We start from the raw sequence: 25,154 nt of genomic DNA on the forward strand, positions 1-25,154 counted from the left end.
CGGAATGTTAGCTGGCAAGGTAGGGGAGGTGGTGGTATACAATTTCTACAATTAAGAGATGAAAGTATATGATTTTCCACCTGTTCAGTACAAATTCAAATGTGATATACATTGAAATGTCGCATTTTATTCATAAATATTAGGGACCGGTTTCGGCATATTTATGCCATCATCAGCCTAAAGTTAGATAAACAAGGACACAAGTAAATTACATCTAACTTTAGGCTGATGATGGCATAAATATGCCGAAACTGGTCCCTAATATTTATGAATAAAATGTGACATTTCAATGTATATCACATTTGAATTTGTATTGAACAGGTGGAAAATCATATACTTTCATCTCTTAATAATAAATCTTTTTTCAATACGGAACAATTATGAAGTTTTTAACATTAAATATAAAATTTCTAATCACTAGATTGTGTGTCAAAAGCCTGGATTCAATTCCAAACCTCTCCGCAGTGTTCATATCGAGTGGACGCATATCACGCTGTTGGTGATCCGCTCGTCGGATGGCGACGTTAAGCAGACCCCTTGGTGCTAATCGACAGGAGTAGGCTATGTGCCGGTACCGGGCTTTACCTTCTCCCTTCCTACTATCATATATCACATCATTAATTTCATGTCATTAACTCCTCCGTTGAGGGTGACTTCAGAAAGGACATCCGGTCGTAAAAACTCGCTACGAAGATTCATCTCACTTCATACCTGACCCCGTAGAGAAACGGGACAAGGATTGGAGATACTTTGTTTACGTTGCGGAACGGGTGATTAGCACCTCCAAGAAAACTTTCTCGAAGTTACGAAGGTGACAGTGGAGAACTACTACAATCATAATGTCTCACTTCTTCAGAACAGCACCAGTTCGCAATCAATGACAAGTTTACGCAACGTCAAGATCTCGGGTACTCATTAGCTGGAGCGGTTTTAACTTGGAAGCATTCCCTTCAAGTAGCTACTTGGCTGTTCGCCCAGGTGGGTCAACCCTGGTGTATTGTTTCAATTAATAAAGCGTACGGTCGAGAACAAGCGGGGCGTGTGTTGTCACCTCGCCAACACATGGCTTTGCTAATTACTAGGGCGCAAATCTGTCCGTTAAGAAGAAGGTAAGAAGGAGTTCTTTGTAAAGATTTGCAGTCTGTAAGAGCCTCCGCTCAGAGATAAATGTCTTATTTTATTCCTTCGGTATAAGTACGTTTGCAATCCTGACCGTAGCAGTTCAGGCAAATTAAAGCCTCGAAAATGTGGTGTGTATTACTCTGTTCGAAGCCCACTGTCGGCTACCTTTAAAATGTCAGTTTTGCACAGTTGGACACATTCCTACCTTGGACGTACACTAGTATGGCAATCCGGCTCTTTGTCTGAATGGTCAGCGTATTGACCTTCGATTCAGAGGATCCCAGGTTCTATTCTCGGGGATGGACCTAAGAACTTGAGCGAGTTGGCCGTCGGCAGCCCTGACGATGTAAGCTCACAGCTGCACGGCAAACTCTTAAAATTAAACTGCAGCAACGTCTGCATACATACTAAAATGTTTCACAAGCACAGTGCTTTCGACGTTGATGTTTATTTATTTATTTATTTATTTATTTTATTTATTTATTTATTTATTTATTTATTTATTTATTTATTTATTTATCTATTTATTTATTTATTTATTTATTTATTTATTTATTTATTTATTTATTTATTTATTATTAAGATACCCGTGCTTCGCTACGGTTTTAAACTGAAAGTTATTAATCAAAGTTTTACATTTTGGAGAGTCCACTGTCAGCTGAGCCTGTAAAATACGCCCTCAATTTTTACGTCAAACGTTTTTGAGGGAATGATTAATTATTTTCTGATGTAACACCAATTTGAACCCCATACGGAAGAATTTGAATGTTTTAAACCCTATCCTTTTTAACAAATAGGATGTAAAAACGAGCAATCTATGAAATTTTGATTTTGTACATCGAACACTAATGGAGGAATGAATACCTTTATTAAGGGGTGAATGTTTTAAAATATTTATTAATATCTTGGATATAGAAGATCACCCTTCATTAAAAAAAAAAGAATTAAGTTCGCGCCTGAAATGGTTTCGGAAGAATGTATATTGTGTTTTTAGGAGTCAACCACCATCTAAACCCAGCAGGGGAGAAATATTTTAATTATACAATATTTTACACCTAGGACATAAAATAAGACCTTTCTCGTAAAATTACAACTTTGTACGTCAAACGGTTTTGGGGGGATAATTTCGTTTACGGAGCTAACTTCATATAACACTTTAGGGACGGAACGTTTAAAAATATCTCCTACTAGCCGATGAACCCGTGCTTCGCTACGGAATTCTACACTCTATACAAAATTCTAGGTTAGGTAGTGTACACGTGAGCAAGATTGTATTAAATTGCATAGCTCTTAACGTTACGCTCGCTTGCCTACTATCAGTCACAATCAGGTTGGGGAGTTTTCATTATAATGGCAGACACTCTCCACCTGCCTTTTTACATCCTCAGAAAGACTGTCTTAGTGGTTTTCCCAACTGAAATGAACATAGGTCATTGCAATGACATCAGTAGGATTGGCGCGATTAAAAACAATGCTTTCATATGAAATACTCGATCAAATGAAAAACTACAGTTTTTCACACTTATAACGAACAGAACTACGTCGCCGATCTAACGGTCCAAAGAGTTCCAGAGCTGGAATGACCAAGCCGCAAACAGCTGTGATCCGTGAACACTCTTAGTCTTTTTTTCTGCGGGGGTGGGGGTGGGGAAGGGGTCGAATAGTGAAGAGTACCAGGGCAAAAACTATGCCCTTTCACAAATTTGTTTCCTAGGAGTACGCGATGAGTCGGAAAATCACAATTCACTACACTGGTGGCGGAAAAATCTGACTTGGAGGCAAATGTTTCCTCCAAGCCAGAGGAAAAAACCCCTCTTCATTGCTAATTTGGAATAAAATGAATGTAGAATATAATAAAAGTGAAGAGGAAGAAACTTTGCTTAAGAAACGGCTCTTTTCAGAGTTAAATTTAGAGTTATTTAGTGAATTTTGGTGCTATAATTTGCAATAGGACTAAAGTGAGCCTCTGCCTTACGTGTGAACACTGCTCATTCAAGTACAGTACAAGTCAGCTAACATCTTAATACAGTAGAGTTTAATTCGAACGTTTTTGCTTCAAATTCGTGAATAATTCGAACTTTTCTCGGGGTCCCTTGACATTCCTATACAATACAATTTTAAAAATTCGTGTTTAGTTAGACAATTATATTGTTGAAAGTTAAAAAAATCCATATTTGAGCTCTTATATTTTCAATAAATATATATTTAAGGTTGATGGAACACTGCCTGGCTGGAAAAGAAAATAGTTTAGAATCGTGCTTTTGTAGGAAACGGAAATGATGTGAAGCTAAGAAAAGGTTTAAGCTCCTGGCCATATGAAGGTATGTTCCCTGACTAGTTTTCCAGGTAGCGAGTTTCAGCAACCAGGAAAATCCGCTCGTTTGGCCTAAACCCAGAACTCCACTGTTGTCAGCTGATGAAATGAAACATTCCACTGACTACAGAAGGCTTGGAAGGTGTAGCAGAGGGACAGTTGGTAAAATATGTCATTAATTGTAGATGGATAAAGCAACAACGGCAAGGCTTTGCTACCGAGGGACTGCAAAATGGAAGTGATATCTGTTCCATTAAATAAACTCACATTTCCTATAAATTCAAAGGTGGTTGTTGTTGTTGTTGTTGTTGTTGTTTGAGTCATCAGTCCATATACTGGTTTGATGCAGCCTTCCATGCCACCCTATCCTGTGCTAACCTTTTCATTTCTACGTAACTATTGCATCCTACATCTTCTCTAATCTGCTTGTCATATTCATACCGTGGTCTACCCCTACCGTTCTTACCACCTACACTTCCTTCAAAAACCAAGTACCGAGCTCGATAGCTGCAGTCGCTTAAGTGCGGCCAGTATCCAGTATTCGGGAGATAGGTTCAAACCCCACTGTCGACAGCCCTGAAAATGGTTTTCCGTGGTTTCCCATTTTCACACCAGGCAAATGTTGGGGCTGTACCTTAATTAAGGCCACGGCCGCTTCCTTCCCACTCCTAGCCCTTCCCTGTACCATCGTCGCCATAAGACCTATCTGTGTCGGTGCGACGTAAAGCAAAAAAAAAAAAAAAAGTGAACAAGTCCTGGGTGTCTTAAGATGTGTCATATCATTCTACCTCTTCTTCTCGTCATATTTACCCAAATCGATCTCCTCTCGCCAATTCGATTCAGTATCTCTTCATTCGTGATTCGATCTATCCATCTCACCTTCAGCATTCTTTTGTAACACCACATTTCAAAAACTTCTATTCTCATTATTTCCGAGCTAGTTATCTTCCATGTTTCACTTCCATACAGTGCCATGCTCCACACGAAAGTCTTCAAAAACATCTTTCTAATTCCTATATCAATGTTTGAAGTGAGCAAATTTCTTTTCTTAAGAAAGCTATTCATCTACTTCCTTTAAGACTTTATTTCCTAATTTAATATTTCCTGCATCACCTGCCTTCGTTCGACTGCACTCCATTACTTTTGTTTTGGACTTACTTATTTTCATCTTGTACTCCTTACCCAAGACTTCGTCCATACCATTCAGCAGCTTCTCGAGGTCTTATGCACTCTTAGATAAAATAACAATATCATCGGCAAATCTCAAGGTTTTGATTTCCTCTCCTTGGATTGTGATTCCCTTTCCAAATTCTTCTTTGATTTCCTTTACTGCCTGTTCTATGGAAACATTGAAAAGGAGGGGGGACAAAGTGCAGCCTTGCCTCACTCCTTTCTGGATAACAAAGTAAAATTCCAACTATTTTAACAAGTTATGAAGCATTAAAAACCGAGCGGAGTGGCCACGCGTGTTGATGTGCTACGGCTATAGAGCCAAGCTCTGCATTTGGAAGATGCCTGGGTTCGAACTCCAGCGTCGGCTGTCCTGAGAATGATATTTTGTGGTTTCTCATTTTCTCTTCCGGGGGCAGTTCCTACCTATAGGCCACAGCCGTTTCCTTCCATCTCATTACACAGTTTCATTCTCTATCACTCATTTCGTCTTCATTAGCTCCTGATGGGCCGTAGGGGCTCTTAACTTGGTAGTGTGAGTTTTCGTCCATGGGGCCCTCAGCTGTGTCCTAGCATTGTTTCCACTCACCTCTCACCTTAAACGCATATCTTTTCCGATACAAATTTCCTGACCTGAGAGACGGCGTCTCCGTCTAGGAGGCCCGCCTCCCCCTTCAGGAGATGAATGAGAACATTTAGTAGTAGTAGTAGTAGTAAGACCGGTTCCGCGGTTTAGGGGTACCGTGCTTGCCTTTTACCCGCAGGCCCCGGGTTCGATTCCCGGCCAGGTCAGGGATTTGTACCTGTATCTGAAGGCTGGTTCAAGGTCAGTTCAGCCTACGTGACTACAGTTGAGGAGCTATCTGATGGTGAGATGGCGGCTCCGGTCTAGGAAGCCAAGAATAACGCCCGAGGGAATTCGTCGTGCTGACCACACGACACCTCATAATCTGCAGGCCTTCGTGATGAGCAGCGGTCACGTGGTAGGCCATGGCCCTTCGGAGATGTGTCACGGGGTTTGGTTTGGGATTAGTTGTAGTAGTCCTTACTTTCATCTGTCCTATCCGACATCCCTTGGTCATCCCTTGTTCTTTTCCGAACCCGACGGTATTAGAGCATTCGAGGCCTCCGCGGCTCTCGTCTTTCTTTGGCCGATACCTTCATTTTTTGAGGAGTCGGATCCCTTCCATGTTTATCCTCTGATTTGTGTTAGAGGATGGCTGTCCAGCTGTACTTCTTCTTAAAACAATAATCACCACCACTACTACCATCATCTCAACTGATGTTGGCACCGGCGAGTTGGCCGTGCAGTTATGGGTGCGCAGCTGTGAGGTCGCATCCGGGAGATCGTGGGTTCGAACCCCACTGTCGGCAGCCCTGAAAATGGTTTTCGGTGGTTTCCCATTTACACACCAGACAAATGCTGGGGCTGTACCTTACTTACGGCCACGGCCTCTTCCTTCCCATTCCTAAGCCTTTCCTATCCCATCGTCGCCGTAAGTCCTATCTGTGTCGGTGCGACGTAAAGCAAATAGCAAAAACAAACAACTCATGTTGGCGTCCGGAAGGGCATCCGGTCGTAAAACATGCCGTATCATTTCATCTCACCCCATCCCCGAACCCGTAACAAGAAACTAGAGTAAGGGGTAGACAAACATATACACGGAGCATTCATTAATGTTTGTAGTGTGATGAATAAATGTTTTTGAAGTGTGCTTTTATGATAAAATGCCATTGTCAGTTTTATGGTATGTTATTTTTCCGCCGCATTTTTCTGTCATTGCAACTCGAGGAAACATTACAAAGTATGGATCATTTTGAATGCGAAATTCGGGTAAGCACGGTGTGTTATATTGATTAATTAGATTTCATGGTTAATTTGAGTTCCTATCTGAAGTCTACAAGTTCGTATTAATGAAGTTCCTCTGTAGTAATAAAATACGTAGTAGCAGTCCTGGATAACAAGCACTTTTCCCAGAAGTGCGCTGTTAGTCACCTGTACGAACAAGATCTGTGAAATTGTTCTTTAAATTACTGTTGACAAGTGCAGGCTATTGCGAGAGGAAGGAGGATGTTTATATAGCGAGCAGTTGCATCATTGCGTAAAATGGGCTTGGCTACGAAAAACAGCTGTTACGTTGGCCGATTTTCTCTTCCGTGACTGTACTTCCGGGCCGTGACGTTGCTAGTGCACTCTTCATTACCGCGCCGTGCTATTGCTATTCTTACCGTAGCACCATAGAGTGCGCTCACTACTCACTACTGGCCGCGCTCGAATGTATTTTCCTTCTTCCTATTAGATGCTCTTTGCTTGCGACATGATGTACTGAGAGAGAACCTACACCGAGCGTGTTTCAATGTGTATGTGTGTGTCCTATGTGTCACTGAGATACCTGGTGCCTGTTCGACTCCATCAGTCGTGCGCGCGCGCCCTGCCGGGAACGTTGTGTGTCAGTGTGCCGTCGTCTCGCACTTCATGTATTCTCGCATTGTGTGAATTAAAGACTTGTGCAATATCTTAATCGGAATTATAAGTACTCTGCTGTTAATTTTAAGCACGTTTGTGAATTTAATGTGCTCTGAAGTGCATCAAGAAAAACTTTTCGTAAAATAATTGTTGGAGCGCTTATTGTAACTGTGTCGGGTAAATACTGTATACCAATCGTACTGATTACCTGTTTTTAATAATTTTTTTTTTGTATATCACGGACGGATCACGATATGTTGACAGTTTAGTGCAATGTTTTCAATAAGTTTCCGCTAGTATTCTCTAATGAAATAGAACAATTTCACTGACACTACATTTACTGTGTATGTGATTTAGGAGCCGATTTTCTTTAAATCTTTGACATTCGAGTGTGTATGGCCTTCTTAGCGTAAAGAAGAAAAGAGTGGTACCAACTTTATCAATATTATAAGAACTGCAGTGCAACAAGGACGCATACCTTGTCCAAAAACTGGCCTTCGGTCTCAACTCTTTGTGGCTACCAGATATTAATTTGTGCTTCATATTAAGTGACTTGTGAATGGCGGAGATGGGTGGGTGTCGTCGTCGTTGGTAGTAAGATGGTCGTCGCTGCTCGTTTTGCATGGCGTCCCGACGTCCTGTGACGTCACATGATTATGAAGTCGAGCCGTCGTCACTACTACTACAACCCGTACCAACCCCTAGGTGTTGAACTGCCGGCCTATTACTCCTTGAGGCCAAGTTATTACCTGGTTCAACCGACGGCGGCTTATTATCAGCAACAGATGCCGTATTCCATGCCAGGTAAGGAGGCGTGTCAGTTATCTTGCAGAAATAGGGAACGTTTTAATGCCTGCCGCTTTTCTGTGGGCCCGAGGATCAAACAAGTTCACGTGGGCATTGTTATTAATATTATTGTGTGTGAGTGGCCGGGGGGGGGGGGTACACAAGATCCGTAGACATAAATGTGTGTATGGAACGCATATAATTTGGCACACAGCCTGAGACAACCGTGACGCGATGTCCAGCTTGGCGATTTTCTTCCTCTTGTAATAAAACAACTGCCTAAACTTCCGTAATTTAACCAGAAAGTAAAAAAAAAAAAGATTAAATGACGTTATTTTACACAGTTCTGTATATTTGTATAATAAGCTACAATCGTAGCAGCATTTACCTGGAGTGAGAGGCTCTGTCCAGCTTTGTAATGTTCGTACGTTGAAATAAAATCAGCTGCCTAAGTTCCGTAATTTTTCAGAGAGTGAAGATGATCAGATGACTCATATTCTTAAACACTGTTCTTTAAATTCGTACGTTCAGTATACACCATGCAGTCTTTTATTAGAACGCAAATTGAGGGTAGGCCTATTTAAATGCAACAACTCGTCTACCGGTGGGACGTTCAACACTTCTTCTTCTTCTTCCTGGACTTTTCTCAATTTTCTGGGATCAGCACTTCTGTGGATCTGACCCAGTTTTGCTTCTGGATGCCCTTCTTTACACCAACCCTATGTGGTGAGATGTATCCACAATTGCCTGTTTCTGTGGGGATTGGTAGTGCGTTGTGTTTTTTAGATAAAGGAATAGGCCTACGCATTTAGATGAACACAAACACCCAGTACCCGAACTAGAGTAATTAACCATAGGCATTTAAAATCCCCGGTGCCGGGCTGAGTGGCTCAAACGGTTAAGGCGCTGGCCTTCTGACCCCAACTTGGCAGGTTCGATCTTGGCTCAGTCCGGTGGTATTTGAAGGTGCTCAGATACGTCAGCCTCGTGTCGGTAGATTTACTGGCACGTAAAAAGAACTCCTGCGGGACTAAATTCCGGCACCTCGGCGTCTCCGAAAACCGTAAAAGAGTAGTTAGTGGGACGTAAAACAAATAACATTATTATTAAAATCCCCGACTCGGCCTAGAATCGAACCCAGTGCCTTCTCATTCGAAGAAGCTGGCCATTCAGCTAAGGAGCCGGGCGATATTGAACAAATATCATTAATTATTAGCGAATGGATGTGAAAACTCTAGATTGTACCCACTTCTGTTCATGTTTGTTGTTCTATTTTTAAACATTATAGTTCATTCACCTACAGTGTTGCTAGTGTGATAGTACTTTTACCTTTCCTCATTTACATATTGGAATCGTTTCTTGAAAAGTAAATAATAATACGCAGCTTTATCGTGACTTCTTCTTCTTCTTCTCCTTATTATTGTTATTATTAGCGTGTGGTGGTGGTGGTGATTATTGTTTTAATAGGAAGTGCAACTGGGCAACCATCCTCTATATAACACTAATCAGAGAGAGAAAATGGAAAGGATCCGATACTTCGTAAAATGAAGCTATCGGCTAAAGAAAGACGAGGGCCACGAAGGGCATGAATATGAACTCTTTATCCCTCAGAAACCTAATAGGGTCGGGGTCGGGGAAAAAACAAGAGTTGACCAAGTAAGGTCGGATAGGCTAGATGAATGCGAGAAGCCTGGCACAAGTAAGGAGTAGCAGCAGCAGCAGCAATGCCAGGACTCAGCTAAGGGCTCCGTGGTCGGCAATCCACGCTCCAGAGTTCAGAGCCCCTGGGGCCCGTTTTAGTCGCCTCTTACGACAGGCAGGAGATACTGTGGGTGTTATTCTACCGCCCCCGCCCACAGGGGGATATTAGCGTATGGTACAGTACACAAAACAACATACATAAACATAAAGCATTATCCTCGCTGAAAAAGAAAAGAAGCCCGAATCGCTCTCGGAGACTGTTTTCAAAAATGTCTTTGAAACTGTCTTTAAAAGTGTTTCCTTCCTGGACTATTTCCGTCTATATGCCCTTGTGATTTAAAAGAGGACCTGAATTGCAACTGGGATGGAGGAGGATAGATATACCGTACAATTATTAAAGAGTAGACATTTTGATTTTTAATTTTAGACCCATATAAAGAAGGAAAATTTCGCCACTGTTCAGCTGGGAGGTGTTTCTAACGCACGACTTCCTTCCGCGTCCACTGCTGTGATCATTCGGATGCGTTGGATATGAGCTGTTGCTTTACATTCGTTCTGACTTTAACGGCATCACGCATTCACTCCAGAAAAATTCCTTTATATTCAAAATGAAGACTTGCGTCCGAAGAATATTTTATATTGTGAATATGGCAAAGGGGGCGTGGCTCATAGACCCAGGCATGCATATCTGCACGTCGGTGCCCTTGAGAATGTACGAAGCATGTGTAATCACAAGCTACGAATACGTTATGAACGTACTGAAGCCAAATTTTAATATTTGGTGGAAAGTTTTTACAGTTTGGTACTTTCTTTTCTGATATCCACGTGGTACCAAGCCGGAAATCGTTAAGGGCTGGTACACATACGAAAATACGTTATGCAGAACTGCATGCTACATAGTGGTCTGCTGGAGTATTAGAAGTGGAAACAATTTTGTTCAACTCTCCTTTTTCTTGGCCAGGAGTGAAAATGGAGATCAGTGAGGTGTTAAGAAAAATTAAATATATATATTTTTTAAATAACATTATTGTTGTTCGTAATCACATTTTCACTGTACACCGCGTCTCTTATGCAGAGCTGAGTAGCTCGGAAGGTTGAGGCGCTGATCTTCTGACCCCAGCTTGGCAGGTTCGATCCTGGCTCAGTCCGGTGGTATTTGAAGGTGCTCAAATGCGTTAGCCTCGTCTCGGTAGATTCACTGGCACGTTAAAGAACTCCTACGGGACAAAATTCCAGCATTTCAGCATTTCCAAAAACCGTAAAAGTAGGTGTTTTTGTTTTTGCAAGTTACTTTACGTCGCACCGACACAGTTTGGTCTTATGGCCCCAGAATTTCCCTCGTGTGAAAATGGGAAACTACGGAAAACCATCTTCAGGGCTGCCGACGGTGGGGTTCGAACCCACTATCTCCTGAATGCAAGCTCACAGCTGCACGCCCCTAATAGCACGGCCAAATCTTCTTAATTTTTTACCCTCCCACCTCTGCTGTCTCTGCTGGGTTGGGGATACAACTGGGGAGGAGGACCAGTTCCTCTCCCAGGCGGCCTCACCTGCTATGCTGAACAGTGGCCTTGTGAGATGGGTGGGAGGATTGGAAGCGGCCGTGCTCTTAAGTTACGTACCATCCCGGCATGGAAAACCACTTCCAGGATGGTTGAGGTGGGAATCGAACCCCCTCTACTCAGTTGACCTTCCGACGCAGAGCGGACCCCGTTCCAGCCGTCGTACCACTTTTCAAATTTCGTGGCAGAGCCGGGAATCGAACCCGGGCCTCCGGGGTGGCAGCTAGTCACGCTAACCACTACACCACAGAAGCTCGGCTTAAATCACCACTGAAACTCTCTACATAGTTTGCGTGAAAAAGGCATCCGACCGTAAAACTGGGCTTAATCCACTAAATAGTTGAGCAAAGGCCACGAAGATGACTGTGTAAGGCAATGTGGAAGGCCAGAGACCTCTTTGAAGAACAGCTCGACGATGGGTAGACTAAGTGAAGCCGGGCTGGGTGGCTCTGACACCAATTTGGCAGGTTCGATCCTGGTTCAGTCCGGTGGTATTTGTAGGTGCTCAAATACGTCAACCTCGTGTCGCTAGGTTTACTGGCGCGTAAAAGAACTGTTGCGGGACGAAATTCCGGCACATCGGCGTCTCCGAAAACCGTCAAAAAGTTGGGACGTAAAAACCATTATTATTATTATTATTATTATTATTATTATTATTATTATTATTATTATTATTATTATTATTATTATTATTATTATTATTTCGTTTCGGGCAACTAAGGACCACGTCATTTCAACCGTTTCCTTTGAGCTTTAATGTTGGTCCAGTATTCCTTCATTCGTAGACGGTGTTGCTCCTTTCGCTCTTTCATCCATGCCTTTCCAATTTTCTGCTTCGGCTCAACCATGCTCCCTTTGCCTTTTTCTCTTGGAGGAAAGTGAAAATGCGGTTGGTTAACCGTGTTGACTTCATTCGGGCCATGTGTCCATAAAAAATAATCCTCTTCCTCATCACGTCGGTTATTTTCTCCACAATGCGAGTACAACTCCTGGTTGTGCCGTTTTTGACTGGACCTAAGATTTTCCTCAAAATCTTCTCCTTAGCCTCCAATTTCTCTATCATGCCTTTATTGTTCATGGCGAGACATTCAGCTGCATATAGAGCCTCTAGTCAGATGACAGTGCATTAGTGTTTACTTTTGCATTCTGAGATACAGATCTTTTGTTACCGTATAGACATTGTTAGTAAGATGGTAAGCCATTTCAATTTTATTCATACGTGATGCAAAGGTTTCCTTTTCGGGCATGTTAGGTTCTATCGATTTACCAAGATACTCAATTTTTTCAACCCGCTTGACTTTTCCGTGAGTCCCTTCTAGCTCACTTGGCGCCAGTTTGTTGTTTGTAATGAATTTCTTTTTCTGAAAGGAGATCTGGAGGCCTGCTTTCTTATTATTATTAGACGAAGTGAAGATGATCAGGGGATAATCCCTTTCGTGTTCATTGATGAAGGCGAAAACTCGGGTGCAGTGATATCAAGAACATAATACGTGCAGGAGATCACGAGACTAAGGAATAAGTCAACGACTAGGATGACTACCAGAATAATGGCTAATAGTGGACCTGATCATTTTGAGGATTTCATAACGCGTTTATTTGTTTTTGACAGTGAGTGTTCTACTCTCTAATGGTAAAGCCGCGTTGAAATACAAGACAGGTTTAAAAAATCCCTGACCTTGCCGGGAGTCGAACTCGTGCCCCCCAGGGAAGAGCCAGGCCCGCTACCCCTAGACCGCGGGTTCGGTTGAAACTAAGATGTGATAGTCTAACACTTCATGTATGAATTAAGAATATTGTTGCCATCAGCCACCCTGGGTTGTGTGTTTGTGAGAGTCCGGTTCTATCTGTGTGTACATGTTTGTGTTCAACATATGCTTGAAAACTCTGCTTTTTTTTTTTTTTTTCTGAGAGAAAATGTGCCGGTACTCCCCATGTAGGTGCCTATTAGAGCAGCTTCCACACTTTTAAATTACGCTCCGATATACTCTCGTCGCTACCATCCACTCCTTTCTTTCGCCGAGCCAGTGATTATATCAGAGCCGATTTCCTTTTGACCCCATGTATCTGCGGTTTTGGTTTTGTGATCCTCTTCACCACGAGTATTTTCGATACTGGTTTCGTGTTTTAAGGGATAACAAGTAGATTTGACAGTATCTACGTCTTAGCCTACTCATTTTTAACAATGTTCGTACTGATTTAACTGACAGTAGATTTACACAAAACTCGCACGAATACCTGCATGTTGCAGAGCGGATACAAAACTGATCGTCTGATCAACACCACCTATAGATAGATCTTATGGCGACGATGGGGCAGGAAAGAGCTAGGTTGGGGAAGGAATCGGCCGTGGACTTAATTAAGTTACAGCCCCAGCATTTTCCTGGTGTGAAAATGGGAAACCACGCAAAAACCACTTCAGGGATACCGTCACGGTTGTGTCCCATTTGCGATCACAGCCAAAGTTGTCCCATTTGTGATCACTCACATTACAGTGGAAAACAAGAATGCGAAGAAAGAAGAGTTCGTGTTGCATTTGCGATCACTGTAAAATTATCAGCATTCTATCAGGGTTTTCCAGCGTCCATGCAGAAGGGGGACAGCTAATTAAGTAGTACTCCAGATAGGATAACCTACCCGTTCCCTCTGTCTTGAACGTTTTTTGAGGTAACATTATTCTATAGTTTTCAACATACTTATTCCAGCTGTAGACATCCGTCGTTAATGTAGCTTTTGTTATCTGCGTTCTTACTTACGACATGGAGTCCATTGTGAGATTTTTCTTGAGGCAAGCCTTGTGCTTTTTTTCTTCTTTCTATTTGCTTTACGTCGCACCGACACAGATATGTCTTATGGCGACGATGGGATAGGAAAGGCCTAGGAATTGGAAGGAATCGGCCGTGGCCTTAATTAAGGTACAGCCCCGGCATTTGCCTGGTGTGAAAATGGGAAACCACGGAATACCATCTTCAGGGCTGCCGACAGTGGGGCTCGAACCCACTATCTCCCGATTACTGGATACTGGCCGCACCCTTGTGCTTTATATACCGTGAAGGATACTCTTACAGAAATGTATGGGAAAGTCAAGGATGTTTGGTGACATGGGTATGTTTGAAACAGAAGAAACCCCAGCGTAAAGGAAGACTAGTGTGTCAAAACGACACAGTAGTGAGAATGATCGATCATCATTGCGTTCCTGACGAGGCGAACTTGGATGTAAAGAGAGCTATATTTCGAGCAAAGAAGCGATCGCGTGAGGACAACAGTGCGGCAGTTTCTCAGGTATTTGACGAAGAAGTTCAGCATTTACTAAACAAGGGTTATGAATTCGTTACAAGGACGTCGCAGTTGTACAATTTAAAGATTGGCCAAGAAGTTCCGAGGAGGTTGTTCTTCGTGAGGAAATCGTAAAAATGTCTGACGGGGAGAATTTTCTCCTGACCGATGATGGTGCAAAAGATAGGTTGTTGGTGTTCGGTGGAGGCAAAGGAAAGGAGATTTTGAGAACAGAAAAGCATTTCTTCATGGATGGGACATTCAAAAGCTGCAGTAGTCAGTTTAATCAAATCTATTCCATACATGTTAATCTGGGAGGTACAGAAGATGAAACAAATGTTGCACCAGTCGTATTCGCTCTTCTTCCTGACAGAAAGAAACTTATTTACGGATGATGTGATTGCTTCTACGAGAATTACCCGGTTGGAAGCCTGAGACGGTATATACTTATTTTGAAACGTCGGCTATTTCCGCCGTAAAGGAGATATATTCCCTCATTCAATATCCGCGGAAGTTTTTCATTTTTACATTTTACGCAATGTCTCTGGAGGAGTGTTCAGCATATTGGTATGACTACACTACACAAGGAAAATTAAGATGTGAAGATTGTGCACAAATGTGTGCTGCCTCGCTGTTCTCAAGTCTGAAAATGTTGAAGGCTGGCTATATATCCACGGGCGAGCACCAGAAGGAGAAAAGCTCGTCTAATTCCTTGACTACTTCGTGGAACAACCGCTACAAAATCCCCAAGTACCACCTGAATTACGGAACTGCTACCGGTGACGTCATAGGACGAAACATTCAGTTAAAGGATGGAATCATAAACTGAACAGTCGGTTTAGAAGACCACACTCCAGAGTGAACGATCTCATCAAGTAATTAAAATCTGAAGTTGAGAAATCTAATCATAAGATTCTGAAGACGGACTTGAATTTAGAAGTGGAAAGGGAAAAGTTGAATAGGGGATGGATAGAAAGGATTACTGGAAGGTACGGAAAAGATTCTGATATTCGAAAGTTTTCTACGACGATGTCTTACGCCTTGAAACTTGACTAATACCAAACGGGCAACAAGGTCTTCAATTGAGTACGGTTACTTGTGCAGGTCCATGACGTCCATGGGTTGCTTGACCCCCCTATCTTGAGGCTGGTGCGAGGTGTTAATACAGACTCATAACAAAATTACGAAGGTACGCAGTTCTGACTGGCGCTAACAATGGATCTTTTTGCACTATCATTATAGAATTATTACTTCTTAAATTTATTTTAATCTAAACATTTTCTTAAGATGAACTTTTGGAATTTTGTTCATCTAATCCGAGCGTACGGAGAAAATTATAATTATATTTATATAGGTGAAAGTAGGCTGAGTGGCCGCGTCTTAACGCGCTACGGTTATGGAGCCACGTGGGTTCGAATCGCCACCGTCGGCTGTCCTGTGGTTTCATGTTTTCACTTCCAGGAATATGCCGGGACAGTTTCCATCCATAGGCTACAGCCGATTCCTCGCACCTCCTTACCCAATTTTATTCGCCATAAGCCATTTCATCGTCATCAGCTTCTCAACCGAGGTTGGTGCCAGGAAGGGCATCTGGCCGTGGAAGTATAAATCCGTCTCATGTCCGACCCCGTATCAAGAAACGAGACTAAGTGGTACACATACATACAGATAAATGAAAGTAGGCTAATTATATTTTGAGCAGTTGTTTACTTAACGTGTCAGTTTGAACAATTTGAGCATTGTTTAAGCATTCATTTAATAGTGTGTCCTACTGTATAAGAAAGAGTAAGTTTATTGCTAAGTTGGAGATGAGCTGCAATTGCTTCAAAAAGCGTAGAACTTTCTAGGAAGTAAAGTGTTACAGAAAAATATCTGTTTTGAGATTGAAAAGTGTTACATTCAACGGTTTTAATACGCCCTCCTTTTGTCCTGTTTTTAAAAACTCATTTGACTGCCTTTACACCCGCATCCATGTGGTAACCATAAATAAAAGGGGTATTGGTATCACCCAAATATCACTATAAAATTTGTCACAAATGGAACATAATAATTGCTTTTACACATATCAAGTGAAAAATCCCTGGCAAATTAAGAAATATTTGATTTTTGGAGAATATTATGTATATGTACTTTACCACTTTACAAGTACATTTGGTGTTGCGCTCACAGGACACACGTATGTCTTTTGTCTTACACTTTCAACGATTTCGTGTGTGATATCTGTGTTCACTGAAGTTCTTTGCTTTTGTTTCATTGTTTCACTTGTCAAACATTATCATTTCATGAATTGTATCGCGATATGCAATATTTAATAGGCGACAAAATGGTATGGCCAATGTACATAAGAAAAATTCAGTGGACTAGTGATTTATTGGTCCAGGGATCGAGCTACTTCCGTTCGAACATAAATAAAAATATTTATTGGTCCAGAGATCATGCTATTTTTCTGTTGACCTCCATTTTGCTGTTTGAACTGGCCGCTCTAGTCATATGGACAAAGATAATGAGAATCTACAGACATAGCACTCCCATTCCACGGCGCTAGCCCTGGACCTGAAGAAAGTAACAAAAGACGGCACCAGCAGCGCAGTACGTCATAAACCAGTCCTGTCTACAAGCCTTAAGTATATTTTCATATTTCTCAAATAACGACTGTATTTCTTAATTTGCCAGGAATTTTTCACTTGATATGTGTAAAAGCAATTATTATGTTCCATTAGTGACAAATTTTACAGTGATATTTGGGTGGTACCAATGCGCATCGTACCCATAAAAGGTTCATTTGAGTCATATTTAGTCTGTCCCGATATTAACACATCCGACTCAAACGTTAAACATAAGTAATTTAACGAGTTTCAGCAACAGAATCCTAGTACGCAGTTTTCGCCAGTTACTTGAGGGCTGTCTACCTGTTCTAGTCCTTCAGTAGGGAATTCCCTCACGGCAACCCGAGTGTTTATAAGTCATTATGTTCTCACTGATCAGAGTGATCGCAAATGGGACAATGCTCAACACGTCAAAAATAATTTAGTTTTGTATTCTACCTGACTGATCGCAAATGGAACGACACCACCGTCACTGGGGTTCGTTCGTACAGCATCTCTTTCTCGGAATCATGTCTTCTGAATCTGATACCTGTTTCGGCAAAATAAAGAAAAATACATCTACTACGCAGAAAACACGCACCTTGTTAAAAAAAGACGTCTCAATTTAAACAGAAATGCTCAAAATATAATCAGATATGACCTTATATCACTAAAATGAGCAAAAGAATAAAAAATATCCGAAATATGCATGTATATACTACATAAAATTGCTTTAAATGGAGTCAGATTTTGGGTAAAATGACCTCGGGAATGAAAGACTGTTCCAGGCGCTGAACATAAGGCCCTCGCCGCCCTTCTCGCATTTTATCTTGAATGGGGGCGCGATACCAAACTCTGCCTGAGTGTGTCGTTTCCGATGAGATCATTGAGATAGAGACGTCCATTGTCCAGCGAGCCATGTGCGTTTCCATTGCCTGAAGTCGACTTACAGTAGTCTTGGCCGTGGGCCAGCATGCCACAGGACGTACAACAGTTCCGTAGATCTTTGACTTCACGTGGATTGGAATTCTACGGTTACACAGGTTACCTGCAACTTCCCTCCACCTTGACCACGTTGCTGTGACTCGCGCTCTAACATCGCTGTCGATTCCACCATTAACTTGCATGAAACCATCAGCCAAACTGGTTTCCAAATACTCTTGTTTTCGCAGGAAAAATCACGAAAATATTCAGCATTATTCTATTTTACATAAACTCCCACATATCTCCGGAAGGTATTAGTTCTATCTAAAGTGTTGTCGTCTTTGTCATTTGGGCCTTCTGTTTTCTCCTCTTTCAGTATTCCTTCATTGTCTGGCTGAGAACCACATAGGTCTGATAATTTACAAAATTAACCGGAACCGGGTGAGTTGGCCGTGCGGTTAGGGGCGTGCAGCTGTCAGCTTGCATCCGGGAGGTAGTGGGGTTCGAGCCCCACTGTTGGTAGTTCTGAAGATTGGTTTCCGATTCTTACACCAAGCAAATGCTGGGCTGAACCTTAATTAAGACCACAGCAACTTCCATCCCACTCCCCCTAGGCCTTTCCTATGCCATCGTCGCCATAATATTTATCTGTGTCAGGGCGACGTAAAATAAAATTGTAAAAAAACAAAAAGCCGATAATTCAATTTTCAATCTTGTGAACCTGATGCATCTTACAAGCTTGAATAATGGAGATATTCACTAATTAGAATCTTATGTTGAGTCCACCGACGAATAGGAAATGAAGCCTTAAAGGATAAATATGTAATATGTTGTTACTAGGGTAGTAGAATAACTAGATGGGGTAAGTTAGGACGACTTAAAATGCAGACTTGACTTTTATTAAGAAATTTGCTCTTTTCCTACACTGATATATGATTTAGAAAGATGTTTTTGAAGTCTTTTGTTTGGAGCAGCAGCGTGTGTGTGTGTGTGTGTGTGTGTGTGTGTGTGTGTGTGTGTGTGTGTGTGTGTGTGTGTGTGTGTGTGTGTGTGTGTGTGTGTGTGTACACGCACGTTCACTACGGGGTTAGGTATGAAGAGACTTGAATCTTCGTAGCGAGTTTTTATGACCGGATTCCCTTCCTGACGTCAACCTCATCATAGGCGTCGAAATCAATGACGTGTTAGTATGTGATAGTAGGAAGGCAGAGGGTGAAACTCGGAGCCGACACAGCCTATTCCTGTCGAATAGCATCAAGGGGTGTGCTCAAGGCTTAACGTCGCCAACCCATGGACAGATCATCATCAATAGTCTCATACGCCGTCACCTGGAGCGCCATTGTACGGAAGTGAAACATAAGCAGTAACTAGCTCACTCAGAAAGAAAGAGGATAGGCATTTGTGAAATGTGTTTAAGAATGCTGAAGGTTACATGGGTAGATCGAATGATGAATGTAGTGTCACTGAATGGAATCGCTAATAGGAGAACGAGTTTGCGAAATTTGACCACAAGAAGAGACTGAACGGACACATCTTAGATACCCAGGACTTGTTCAGTTTGTTTTGAGTAAAGTGTAGGCAGTAAGAACGGCAGAGGTAGACCAAGGCAGGAATATAACGAACAGATTAGAATAGATATAGAATGTAGTAGTTGCGTAGAAACGAAAAGGTTCACATAGAATAGGGTAACATGGAAGGCTGCATCAAACCAGTCTGTGGATTGATGACTCTTAACAAGTAGTAGTCGATCAAAGGCGAGGCACTGCTTACATGGTAATATTGTTCAGTTGTCATGGCACCGAATTACATGGCGATGGTGGTTGTTACACTCGAAGAATGAGGGAGAAAAAGGAATCGTTGAAGAGCTTAGCAGAAGGGAGCGGTAGGATGGCCAACAAGAACCTTAACACTGACAGACTACTTATTGTTAGTTAAGTGTGCTTTGTCTCTTCTACTGTCACTCATTTCCCCTAGATGGCAATACTGCTGCAATTACAGAAACTAAACTAGGCTTTATAGGAAAGTTATTTCGGATCTTCAGACTATAACCTAAGACTAGTTCGTAATTATGTACTTGATAATAAAGGACAGCTTCTAGTCGGTTTCAGTAACGGAGATCGGCTCAGCCTCGTAATACTTTCGTCCAAACGTGCAATCTCATCATTGAGGTAAACTAGATAGCGGATCTGTCAGTGAATGATTTATGTATTTACCCATACTTGTAATTTAAACTGACAAAAGATCTGATGAAAATTACCGTACTCAAAAACGGGTTCTCTGGCAGGTCGATTACCAGTAGATAATTCTCAGCAGCAAACTTCTGGTTTCATGTTTTCCTATCAGAGCTAAATGATTTGGAAAATACTTTAATTAAAACTTCATTGATAGACCATGAGAACGTGAATTGCAATGTTTTGCTTACTCATCTGGCTGTAACCATGCCCTGTGCTGAAATGAAATGTCGTATGGTTTTTAGTGCCGGGATATCCCAGGACGGGTTCGGCTCGCCAGGTGCAGGTCGTTTGATTTGACTCCCGTAGGTGACCTGCGCGTCGTGATGAGGATGAAATGATGATGAAGACAACACATACACCCAGCCCCCGTGCCAATGGAATTAACCAATTAAGGTTAAAATCCCCGAACCGGCCGGGAATCGAACCCGGGACCCTCTAAACCGAAGGCCAGTACGCTGACCGTTCAGCCAACGAGACGCATGCCCTGTGCTTATTTCTGTTGTTTTCTTTCGTCTTCTCTCCTAGTTGCTGGAGAATTGAGAACCAGAGTTTGGAAGTAATTGAATACAATTAATCGAATTACTTGTGACGCATACTTTGTTTTAATAACTTGTAATTGTTACATTTTACAAAATGTAATTTTGCTCGTAATTTACTTTGTGAAATAAAATTGTAATCATTACATTCTATAGGCATGGATGTAGAAAGGGGAGAAAATTAAGTGTTGATGAAATAAAATTTTTCTGTTCTACTACAGAGGAAACCGTAGCACACCAGTGCTGGCTGAGGTACTTCCTCACCTTTCAAGTACTTCCAAACACTTCAGACATATCGTGGAATGTCAGTAACTGCCAGGGGTGTTCTTACAATTAAACACAGGCATTGCTTCAAGTTGTCCTATAGGGCGTCGTTCAGTAAATGCAAAGATGTAGGCGTACTTTACCCCCTAAGAAGTCAGAGGCTCAGCGACAAGAAATTTAAGAACCAATTATTTTGTTAAAGTAAATGGCAAATTATTCGAAACACTAAATGTCACCATCCAAATTGAAAATGAGGGGAAAAGATCATTGCAAAAATTGCTAGGTATCGTTTAATCTCGCCTTGCGATTTGTTTATTTATTATTTATTTATTTATTTAGCATATGGCTTTTAATAGCTGGAGTGTCCTAGGAATTGACCGTACGAAGTTAAAATCCCCAACTTGGCCGGGAATCGAACCCCGGGCACTCTGAACCGATGGTCAGTACGCTCATCATTCAGCCAAGAAGCAGGACTTAGTGGTGATGCTATTTATTTATTGTATGACAAAAGATTTAGACGAATTTTCAGTGTCTATAATGCAATATTTTGAGTCGCTGATATAAATAAATACATCAGAGTGTTGATGATATCGTCAAATAGGAAGTATGGTCAACCCCCTTTATAAACACTCAAATTAGAAAGAAATAACAATTATGCAGAGTATAAATATCGGAATAAGTACATCAAACTGAACCGTCTGTCAGCTAGGTTTAAAAGCCTGACGTGACTAACATTTCACTGAATGAAAAAATCTTAGAGGGTGAAATGTCAGATTTTAAAAGTATAGATCTTATCACTTTTGATCCAATCTTTCTTGAATTTGAGGAAATTCTGTATGAAAACTCCTGAGGTATAATTTAACCAGGTCTCGTCCTCTCGGTTTGTAAGTCACGCACCACACATTCTTCCTTGGAATAAATTTGTTCAGTGCTGCAGTCGTCAGCCGGCCGCACCTGTTACTGTATCTGCTGTATGTAAAGCTTGTCCCACTCGACACGCGAGCGAAGTGATAGTAGTACACGTGAACCCAACCCAGTGATATACTGCTGAGATTTCTGCAGACCTGTTCTTCTGTAGTCTTCACATCATTGATTGTACGTAAACAAAGATGAATGACACTCCCTCTTGCCTGTAAGAGACATTCCTTTTTTATTCTCTGTGGCTCATCAACTCCACAATGGGATGGATGTTGGTGTGTGTATATCATTCCTACCCTTTTTCTTTTGTTCTCCACCATTTGAATTTATACGGGACCGTGGAAGTAAAGTCATGGGCTTATATTCCGTCGACGTTTCTCTTTTCTTCTTCTTCCGACACTGTCTACTTACAGAAGATTGGCGACTAACATGGAGTTAAGGTTTCTTATTTTGTGTTTCCCCGTATCAGAGATGTCGAGTCACTATCGTAGGTTTCGCGTCCAGGATCCTCTACTCCACCGACGTCCCAGTTTCCCTTCGATCTTGCCTTCTGTGATTATTTGTAACAGGCTGTATTCATTATTTTTGAAGACGTGACCAAAATAGGTTTTTTCTTTTATTCTTTCTTTCTCTTTTTTTCCCCCCTGCGAGACTTTAGGCCCGCCGCACACGGTTTGGCTGTTTTGCAACGCGAGTTTGATACCTATTGCACAACCAGCCGTTTGGTTACCCTTCATGTGGAGGAGAACGGATAGCTGCGCATTGGTCGTCATTCCAACTGGTCCCGTTTCCGTCGAATAGGAGGTATCAGTTTCCAACTGGTCACATGCGATCGTGCTTGCAGGGTCGTGAAACGGTTTCAGTTGCACGGTTGTATTGTAGAATTATTGAAGACGTGTTATTGCAGTGTTGTTATAGGTTATATTCTTGACAACCGGCGAGTTGACCGTGCGGTTATAGGCACGCAGCTGTGAGCTTGCATTCGGGAGATAGGGTTCGAGCCCCACTATCGGCAGCCCTGAAGATGGTTTTCCGTGGTTTCCATTTTTCACCCCCAGGCAAATGCTGGGGCTTTGCCGAAAACCTACAATTGCGTTAGTGCGACGTTAAACCACTGAAAACAAAATACAAATCAAACATAAAACTACGAACGCTGTATTTGAAAAGGTGGCCTCTCGAGGAATACATGTGGGATTTTTCAGATCATCACGTCTTGCAATATGGATTCTACCTAAAACTGGGGATCTCTCGGCTGTTGTCGCTATATCAACAGTCACGTAAAAAACTTGCTTGCTTGCTGGCTGGCTTTGAAAGTGGGAAGGAATAAGTTACTACCCAATATTTACCCGGAGTTCCGTTTACCTTCACTCATGGTGTCAAGGTTTCTTATCCGCAAGCTCTCGCACACAGAGATGCCACGAGGCGGCCATCTCCACTCCAGGGTAGACCGTAAACCATGTACTTTGCATTTGAGTCTCCAACTTGGAGCTTCGTGCGAATTTATTCCGTCTCATCATGCTTTATGGCCAGTGTTGCTAAGAAATGTTACGTGCAGACCAGCTTAGATCTTTTCCATCAGAACAGCTATGACCTAATGCAACATAGCTCAGTGGTAGAGCATCCGAAGCGAAATCTAAACTTCATAAACTATTGTATTAAAAAATAATAACATGTATCACGACCCAAGTGTGCCATGTGCTTACAGACTGATGCAAACAAAGCGTTAAGCCACACGCTGCGAAACTACTGTATTATTCACTTGGGTATAACGAGAACAATGGGTGCTACGAGTAGACCAGGGAGGTCACAATTGAAGAAGACAGAAAGGGAAACTATAAATGTGCGCAGTTACTCGCTTAGTTTATTTAAATAATGACAATTAAAATGTAAGGGGTTGTTATTGTTGACGTAAAACCAAAGTAATAATGAATACTGATTGGGGAGATTCCAATGATAAATATCCTCCAGGGAAAGAATGTGAAGTTTGGGGACTATCCCCTGGAAAACGGGGACGTCTGATAACCTAGTCGTGCAGCCAGCAAAACATTTTGTACACGTTCATAAAATGCATACCACACATAAAATAATAATATAATGTTATTGGCTTTACGTCCACTAACTACTTTTACGGTTGACGGAGACGCTGAGGTGACGGAATTTAGTCCCGCAGGAGTTCTTTTACGTACCAGTAAATTTACCGACACGAGGCTGGCGTATTTGAGCACTTTCAAATACCACCGGACTGAGCCAGGATCGAACCTGCCGAGTTGGGGTCAGAAGGCCAGGGCCTCAACCTCTGAGCCACTCATTCCGGCTTACATAAAATAACACGATATCTAAAATACACGCAACAGATGAAATATGTCGGTACAAATGGAAAAACAACTCATTTTATTCATTTCACAGCACACGCAAGAACCACCTTCGGCGATGAATGTCTCATTTAAATCTTCAGATCAGTCATATGTAAAACAGAGCAAGTGCGAGGTAAATGTTATTATAAGATAACCTTAAACATGTTATACTTGTAGGAAAGTGGACATGAATAAGGGCCTCTTTTCATATAACACACTTTGCACATGTCGATATTTACTGTAACCGAGAATGATATAATTTAAAATCGGTAATTTTCTCTTGGTCTTTGTCGCACATAGGGGAATCCTCTACTCGAATCCCCTGAAGGTGATTGGGCAGCAGTGGTAGCAGCTATGACCGAGACGGATGCGTGTGATAGACGTAAGGTGTCTCCGTGGTATTTTCACTCGCTTTATGTTTTCAAAATAGCCTGCTATTTGTGAGTGTTTAAACACAACTTGTTTTTTTGTTTTTTTGTTTACAAATTTGCTTTACGTCGCGCTGACACAGATAGCTTTTGCGGCGACGTTGGGGCAGGAAACGGGTAGGTGTGGAAAGGAAGCAGCCGTGGTCTTTATTAAGGAACAGGCCCAACAGGCCTGGTATGAAAATGGGAAACCACGAAAAACCATCTTCAGGGCTCCTGGCGGTGAGATTCGAACCCACTATCTCCCGTTGTGCCGTTGTTTTCCGGCACGTTAAAGAACTGCAAGAAGAGATTGACTCCCCGGCTTCTCTTAACATCCACAACAGTGGAAGGGATGCTGAACAACCAACATTATTATATTTGCAGACATCAGTTTAAATATTATTATATTTTATTTATTTAAAGAAAAAAATATTTTTGGACTGTTTCTTGTTAAGACTTTTAATTATTAATTAAAAAAATCACTGGAATCGTACCCAAACCAAGATACCGGAGTCAGTCCGCCAGTCCTCTTCT

General features: G+C 41.9%; 1 protein-coding gene across 6 annotated transcripts in view; it reads left to right on the plus strand.

Annotated features, from left to right (window-relative positions):
- The window catches only part of LOC136881281 (CUGBP Elav-like family member 2), a 1,536,179-nt gene that overhangs the window by 998,798 nt on the left and 512,227 nt on the right, over positions 1-25,154 (plus strand). Inside the window, exon 1 of one of the 6 annotated variants that reach the window (XM_067154072.2) lies at positions 6,933-7,877. The exons of the other annotated variants lie outside the window; for them this stretch is intronic. Coding sequence (XP_067010173.1) covers positions 7,724-7,877 — 154 coding nt within the window. The 5' untranslated portion in view covers positions 6,933-7,723. Of the gene's footprint in view, positions 1-6,932; positions 7,878-25,154 lie in introns of those variants that run through there. 6 annotated transcript variants of the gene reach the window in all.

The sequence above is a fragment of the Anabrus simplex genome, chromosome 9 (genome assembly GCF_040414725.1).
Source record: "Anabrus simplex isolate iqAnaSimp1 chromosome 9, ASM4041472v1, whole genome shotgun sequence".
NCBI classification, from domain to species: Eukaryota; Metazoa; Arthropoda; class Insecta; order Orthoptera; family Tettigoniidae; genus Anabrus; species Anabrus simplex.